The following is an 8,503-nucleotide window of genomic DNA, read 5'->3' as shown; positions in this document are numbered from 1 at the left end:
CATGCGCAAAATATGATCGTGGTTTTGCGCAGCTTGTCTGTGAACAACGGCTCTGTGTAGTTAATGCTGCTCAATGTGAAAGCACGCACGTGATGGAGATTTACCGCTGATTACAGAACCAGCTTTCTGACAAGATGCGCGTTAAATATCGCATGCGATTTATCGTGCAGCCCTAATTTGAACCTTTGTTTTTTTGCCAAAACATCATCCTTTGTTAGAACTGAGATTAATCAGTTGCAGTCGGTACAAATGCGTACCGAACCAAGGTTGGTGAACGGTACGGTTCGGTCTTTTACCGAGAACCGTTGCACCCCTAGTATGTATACACACACAGTAATAAAAAGTAATATTTACCTAAATATATTTTAATAAACATGAAAAATGTCACACTAAGACATCCATGAACATTGACTTGGATGCAAATGACTCAGATTATTTATGTTTTGAATCAGGACAATCTATGTAAACATTAGTAGGTAATTATTATTATTATTTTATATCCAACTTATAAACCTATAACTTAAAGGGGTCATATGATGCTGCTAAAAAGAACATTATTTTGTGTATTTGGTGTAATGAAATGTGTTTATGCGGTTTAAAGTTAAAAAAAAAACATTATTTTCCACATACTGTACATTATTGGTTCTCCTCTATGCCCCGCCTTCTGAAACGCGTCGATTTTTACAAAACAAATAGAGGATCCGTACTCCATCATCAGCAGACATCTTCAGCTTTTCAAATGGGTAACTGAAGAGAGGCTGTGCCACAGAGCTGTCCTCTCCATCAGCTATAACAGAGAAACCTCGCTCATAGTGAATGACCAACCGACAGTCCTGAGCCTGATACATACAACCTGAAGAAACAAACACAAAGAATATTCTGAATTAAATACAGCCATCACGATTACCATAAATAATTACTTTGAGTTGTCATACCAGAGGGTTAAAAAGCAGACGTGAAGCAAATATTAAAGTAAGTACATTTTCATTATTATTATTATATGATCATTAGATCCGTGAAACTGTCTAAAATTGTCCTATTGAAATGCAACTACGACGAGTTGATGAAATTCTTCCTGCATCTACATGAAAGTTATTCATGTAGATGCTTTCACATTTCTGATATTAAAGGCTTGGGTACAATTTCATAATAAAATAGGTTTTAAAAGTACTATAACAATACAAATAAAAATGAATAAATACAGTAAGAGTTCAAGTACTAATGGAATTGCCTTTCTGGTTGATCAATCCAAGCAAATTCCATTAAGGTGCGACTAAAATGAAAAAGGATTCCATTTGTGAGATAAATGTCCTTTGATTCGCCTGATAATTGGTACATTATTCATCACCAGTAATCTCTACTCAATACCTCCCTGGCTTCATCAAATACATCACAGGACTCCATGTATCCAGTATCACCCCTCCAATACATTCAATTACAGCTCATCAGGCACCACAGGATTTGTGGAAACCTACTGTTACCGTGTCTATTGTGAGTGTGCCAGTGATCCACTTCTGCTGTCCCCTCCATTTGCCCCAATAAAGCTTCCTGAATCTCTCTTTGACTTGGTAATTGCGAGGCTAGTGTGTTCTTTTCACATTGTGTGTCTTTGAGAAACCCCTCAGCTCTGGCTACAGCCCAGTCCATTAGGCTGATTAGATCATCACAGCAATGAAAAAGCATCTTCTTCTGCAATTTACCCATTAAATTGGAATTACACTGACATGAAATACTCAAACACCTATTAATTACACACTCTGGGTGAGGGGTTCCTAAAAAGGGGATTTTGGACTACTGTTCCCATGTTGCTCTTAACAATACTGTAACCTTATCCCCATCAAAACAGCTTGATCTTCAGGACTGAGGGACTCTTTCCCACCAGATGGGCTTTTAGTCAGTCACAAACAGCCTCTCTTTCAGCATCAACAGCTTAGCATAGGAATTTTGGGGCCTCTCAACTACAATAACTTTGTTATTCCAAATAACTTTGTTATAACAAATAAGACATAACTTAATAATTTAAGTTATTAATTCAGTAACTCTACAATAATGTACAGTATTTTAAAAATAATGTGTTTTTTGGACATTAAAGCATGTCAACATATTCGGTTACACCAAATACACAAAATAATGATCTTTAAAATAGCATCACCCCTTTAATGTTCCTCATGTGTCTATGCAGGCTTATCTTTACCAAATTAATAATAACAACACATTTACTTTATATAATCTTTTAGTAAACATGAAAGTACTTCTAAACAGAACAAGAAAACCAAATAATAGAATCCATCCACTACAGATACTATACTATAAATGGAGCCAGAAAATTGTTGCTGTATTGGGCCACTCAAATTAAAGATGAAATGTGGAAAGCGCCACAGAGCCAATGTTAGAAGTTTTAGGGAAATTAACCAACAAATGGCTTACTTACAATTTTGATTTATTAATACATTATGTATCTATTACATTGTTTTTATTAGTATTAGTAATTATATTTATTAAAAAATATTTTAACAGCAAAAATATTACACAAAGCATTTGACATCTACTAACCATTTTTTATACTCATCTACACGGAGTGCAGTCTATTCAGTGAGCCATCAATTAACAAATAATAATAACTATAACTGCAAGCTGCAATTAAGGGGCCAAACACAACAGAGGTCAAATGAATAGCTAAGGAGCTATCTTTAATTATTGACAAATTTCATAATTTTCCTATAAGTGGTTCTATACAATTCATAAGATTCATAACAACATGCTAAACGTTTGTAAAATATAGCATTTTGCTACAAAATTCGAAATGGTCCATGCTCAGAATGGCTGACATAGGAAAATTGGGTATCGTATGATTCGATATGCTGTTCCGAATCTAATGACACTGTTCAGAAATTCTAAACAAAAAAGTACATTTTGACCAGTAGGTGGTACTGTTCTGAAATGCTTGGTATAGCACGTACCAAGTTTGGTCATATACTTAAGCATTGCGAAGACAGCCTCATGTCCATTTTTGTGTGAATTGTCATGCTATTCGGCCCGAATCAGTTTTCTAAAGTGTTTTTGAAAAATCACTTACTCTGCCTTTAATGTACTTTATGAGAATGGTTTGATGTATCAGAAATCTTTTGATAACTTTTGCCAGCATAATCTGAATATGATCTGAGCCAATTTTGGCGAAAATCAGAAAAACTGTCTAGGACGAGTTTGAAAAAGCAGGTTTTTCGCAAAATTCAAAATTGCGAAAAATCTTGATGTGTAGAAATTTAAATTTTGGTATGCGTTTGACTCGGCATGAACCAAGGAATCAGAGGAAAAAGAATTTTGCTTCTAGAACATATGCTTCAAAACCTATTAGCAGAAATACGAGTGCACATTGGGCTATTGGTGGCATTAGAGAGTTTGAGATAGAGACTCCAAATTTGCTATGGTTAATATTAAGACTGTCCTCTATCTATGTGCCAAATTTCATAACTTTCCCGCAAGTGGTTCTATGGGCTGCCATAGACTCCCAGAGCAGCAGAAGAAGAAAAAAAGACTAAAACTAATGGATACAATAGGTACCTAAGCACCTTTATTGCTTGGCCCCTATTCAACTGTATTACATTCTCATTTGGCCTTAGGTTTGCTTCTAATAATTTTTTGTTGACTTATCATCATTCCAGACTAAAACAGGATTTTAGAGTCTTGTGGTCAGCAATAAAAAAAAATATATGACACACAAAACCCCATGAAAAGAGAACGAAGAGAATGAATCTTTGGAGACACAAATGCTCTGAACAGATTATAAGATTAGACTAAACACAGGTAATAGAGCATCAGCTGCCAAATGGGCCTTTCCCATAAAATCGCAAATATGGAGCAGTTCCAAGATCCTGACGCAAACAGGATCTTTTTAAGGGAACAAATATGTCAAATCCAGTCTAACGTGTTATTCGACGATCTGGATCTGTTGCTCTTTCCTACAAACTCAAAGTAATTATCTTCTCCCAAATGTATTAATTAGAGAGTGACGTGTTGTAACAAGGCCAGTCTATTTTTATTGTGTTTCTTTCAGAAGCTTTCTCACAGCACTGTTAACATGCTTAACTCATGACAGTAAAATCAACATTAATCATTGCTCAGTTTAATCTCGGCCTACTTGCCATTCCAGCTTTGTAGGTTAAGTAGAAATTATCTCAAAGCCTGATCTCAGAACAGTGAAAATATCTGACAGAAAGGGAAAACCGCAAAATATCCAAATAAGGCACGGTGATCTCCAGGGGCTCACTTGCAGTTCAGTAACAGCAGATACATTTCCTATCAGTGCAGGCCCAGGGACTGCCTGAGAGCTTCAATTCCCAGAATGCTTTGCTCGGTGCCCCTCGCCTGCTGCATTGAGACCACACAGGAACTCTGCCATGGCATTCCATTCTAAAAATACACTCTTTACTTAAACGACTTCAGTATGAATAACGCACATCCAAAACTCAGAAATATTGTAGTGCAGCACAGAACGTTTTTGAATTGACTGTACAGTTGGAGCCATGGACCGCGACCTCAGACGACTGAGACGCATTTATCTTTGCATGGAAGCTTGCGAGTACCCACAAATCTACATTTGACATAAGTATGTGTTTAACATTTAAGAAACTACAGCGGTAAAACTAATGTAAACACATCAATGCGCAAGAAAATAAATGAGATCCTGGGCCGACATGGATCAACACTTGTTGCAAAGTTCCAGACTACTACTAACTAAAACAGAAAACAAACTGTTGCCACAGAGAAAAATATTCTTTAAATTAAATAAACCTAATAAATAAGTGACAAATCCTGGTACAATATTTCAGACTCGAGGAGTCCATAAAGATGCAGTTTCATTTTAAAATGTTTTTTTTTCCCAGTTTTAATTTTTCTGGACTCTTTTAATGGTTCAATTAAATAATTTTAAGTATCTAATTAGGCATAATTGAAAACATAAAATTTGTAAAATGTAACAATTTATTAACATTTTTACAATAATAGAGCTGTGAAATGCTTTATGAGTGTATTTATTTTTATACATTCTGTTAGTTTTATTTTTTTCTAGATTTATGATGTAATACAAATGTATTATCAACAACATTGGTAATCAAATAAAGGCATAACACATCTTATGTAAGCAATGTAATCTAATTAAAATGAACTATTTTTTTTTTTGCCAAACAAAGTGCTGCACAATGGGTTTACTGTTAAAATTAAAACATGGAAGAAAAAGTGTATGATTATTCTTAAACAAAAATGGTTTTAATAATTTTATAATTATTACTTTGAGAAGTACATTCTACTGCACGATAGTAATTTATTTCTCTCAAAATTTCAAGTTAAATTGGACTTTTATTTTTTTGTTTAAAGTTTGTGTTCTTGTCATCATATAGTGAGATGGCAGATGCTAAAAAACACACTTCAGTATGTATAGATGAAACAGCAACATTCATTAACTCAAAGATACGCAGACTTATATTTAAATAGCAGTCTTTTTGCGCTTTAATATTCACAGACACTAGTCCATATAGTCAACTTCATGAACTACTTTTATTCATGCAAAATTTGCCAAATTGCATGACATTACACGTTATACAGTAAATTCCATTTTTATGACTGGATTCCACATCTTGGAAATCATATGTACCTACAATTATTTTGCGGATCCCCCACTTTGAGAACCTCTGTTCTTTAGCATCAGTGTGAAAACCCCATTTTGGAACCTTGGAAGAGTGTTGGTGTGAACAGGCCATAAGACCTGTGAAAGGAGCGAGACGTAGGGTCCATACTCACTGGTAGTGACTTCTTTGATCATCTCAGCAGCTGCGTGGCAGCCAGTGACTATGTGTCTGGTCCAGAGTGACAAGTCCTTGCAGGTCTCTGCCCTGAAAAGATGGCCTTCGATACCCAATCTGGTTCCCGTCCGTGTAGCAAAGCACAACTCGCCACCAAGCTGAGGTGAACCCTTATCTGGACCAGAATGCACCAACCTACGATTAAAAACTCAAGATAAGTGCACCATGGAAATCACTAAAAAAAAAAAAAAAAACATTTTCTGGGTATTTGCCATAGTGCTTCTATATAGAAGTGCCTTAGATTACCATGGTACTACTATGTTTCTACCACAGTACTTTATATTATAGGATTTGCATTTCATGATATTTATTCAAGTATTTCAAGGTACCTTAAAAAATATGATAAATGTCAAAATGGTATTAATATGGTACATTTTCAAAAACACAATAGTACCCCATAGAATTTTAGTACCATGGTAGTTATTGTAAGTGTCATAAAACTACTGAATGAACTACTGAGTGAATTTTTCATTTAACATCATGTTTCTTAACATCCATTTGCTGGAATCAGTTTCTCTAAGTTCAGGTTTGATATTAAATAGAATGCAACAGTCGGGCTTCGAATGTAAATTCCCATTCATTTTCTCCATAGGGGAACTGATTTGAGCTGGTTGGTTTTGTTCATGGCTTTTAATGAAGAGTTGACCCCTATGGGAAAAATTAATGGGAAAATACTTCAGCAACCAAGACCGCTGAAGACCAGGCACTGCTGCATCCTATATACGGGCTTTGGATTGGTCCAATGAGTTTTCACCATTGGCGGGGCTGCTCGGCTTGACAGAACTTGAGATTTCACAGAGGAAGTCAAGCCAAAATAAGTTTCGAAAAGTTTTGAGAAAAAGCATGGCAATACTTTCTGCCATTTTGGACAATCTCAGGGTCAACAAAACATTAGCACATGCCAACTGAGCCTGTGATAACTGCCCTATCAGCCCTAGAGTGAGATCTGGGCTGCAGTCCAGTTAAACTTGGACTTCAAATCTATCCCTTGCAGTAATAGCTGCCACCTCATACAGCTTCAACAGGCCTTTAATAGTCATAATGCTTTTGTACTGTTTCTTTCCAACTGGCTGCAGTTGTGTATTTTAGTTCCCAATTGGTCAGCACTGCCAACTGGCATGCAAAAAGTGTGTGTGTGTGTTTGCATGTGTGTGTACAGAGGCGTGTGTTAAACAGAAGGGAGTGCAGGTGTGTGTGCCTTGATTGTTTTTTCAAAGGCGTGTTTGTATGAACGAGCAAAATGAGAGCAGTAACGCTGTGTGTGAGTGTGTGTACCGTGTGGCGAGCAGAGGGTAGGTGTGTGTCGGGCTGAGCCAGTGTTCTCTCATGCGTGGCATACTGTCAAACAGCAGCAGGTCCTTCTCCGTCAACATCACCAGCACTGGCTTCCAGCACTGTCTCTCGCTTTCCGTCTGAAACACACACACACACCATGAGTAACTTGTGAATAGTCTTTCAGGTGCCATATAATTACATTTTGTCCTAATTTTCCTCTATTCATATGAAAGCCTGTGTAAAACGTCAAGCGCAGACATTAAGTCTTTTGTTCATCTGAGAGACTTGTTAATTAACATTGTCAGAGTGGTAAACCTCTCGAGGGTGTCTCTTTTAAGGCCACTTCCTGTGATTAACCACGGCAACTCCAAATACTTTCAGAACAAAGTAAAGCTTCAAAACCATTCAGCCTCTTCAACTTTTACTGATGTATCAGCAAAATGAGCACTTAAGTCCAGAGGTAAATGTGTGTGATGTGATCTGATATGCATATTTTATACTAATGGAATGTACGAGAAACCATATGTAATGTTCAGATGGTCTAAAAAAATGTTACATCATGTTTAAAGCATATCAAGGCAACTCCAAGTGCTTAGTCAGCAACCATGACATGAATTCAAAATGAACCCTGTTTACTGTCTTGATGCAAGTTCCTGTTTCTCACATATAAAACTTGCTGGAAAGTAGGCCTATGTGCACACACAAAAGTTTTTAGATATATAAGACCTGTACAAAGTTTACTTTGAAGATTGTGGGTACATGCACAACCTTCATTTTCCTACCAATCTCCATATGTGGTGCTTTTTTATCATGCATAAACTCATCAGCATATAATTTACATATGCAAAGAGTCCTTGTTGTTCTGTATTAGAAACATTCCTAAAACAAGATAAATTTACCAGAGAAGTAAAACAATACGTCATCTTGAAAGTAAGTTTTCTATTAGAATTAGTTATTCTAACCTCACTGGAAAATATTTTTAACTTTAAAGGGGTCATATGATGCGATTTCAATTTTTCCTTTCTCTTTGGAGTGTTACAAGCTCTTGGTGCATAAAGAAGATCTGTAAAGTTGCAAAGACTAAAGTCTCAAATCCAAAGAGATATTCTTTATAAAAGTTAAGAGTCAACCACGCCTACCTAAAACGGCTCGTTCTAACACACCCCCACATACCTACGTCACGATCTCGGAAGATTTGCATAACGCCGCCCAAATGTGCACGCAAAGAAAACGAAGGCGTAACTTTTATTCTCGCTGAAGTATTGTTGTTGCCGCTGTCGCCATGTCGTGAAGACGCTGTGTGCTTAGTTGTGAAAGCGAAACTACTTTGTTTGGTCTTCCAAAAGAGGACACGACTACAAATCAGTGGT

At 36.5% G+C, this 8,503-nt stretch overlaps 1 protein-coding gene across 1 annotated transcript in view; it reads right to left on the bottom strand.

Moving 5' to 3' along the window:
- The window catches only part of LOC107743184 (beta-1-syntrophin-like), a 33,596-nt gene that overhangs the window by 3,144 nt on the left and 21,949 nt on the right, over positions 1 to 8,503 (bottom strand). The window contains exons 4-5 of the mRNA XM_016556327.1: positions 7,134 to 7,270; positions 5,797 to 5,993 (exon numbers count right to left, since the gene is read on the bottom strand). Coding sequence (XP_016411813.1) covers positions 5,797 to 5,993; positions 7,134 to 7,270 — 334 coding nt within the window. The remainder of the gene's footprint in view (positions 1 to 5,796; positions 5,994 to 7,133; positions 7,271 to 8,503) is intronic.

This window comes from Sinocyclocheilus rhinocerous, unplaced genomic scaffold (genome assembly GCF_001515625.1).
Source record: "Sinocyclocheilus rhinocerous isolate Xijiao unplaced genomic scaffold, SAMN03320098_v1.1 scaffold946, whole genome shotgun sequence".
In the NCBI taxonomy this organism is placed as follows: domain Eukaryota; kingdom Metazoa; phylum Chordata; class Actinopteri; order Cypriniformes; family Cyprinidae; genus Sinocyclocheilus; species Sinocyclocheilus rhinocerous.
The sequence above is the reverse complement of the archived record's forward strand: the minus strand, read 5'-3'. Positions and strand labels throughout refer to the sequence as shown.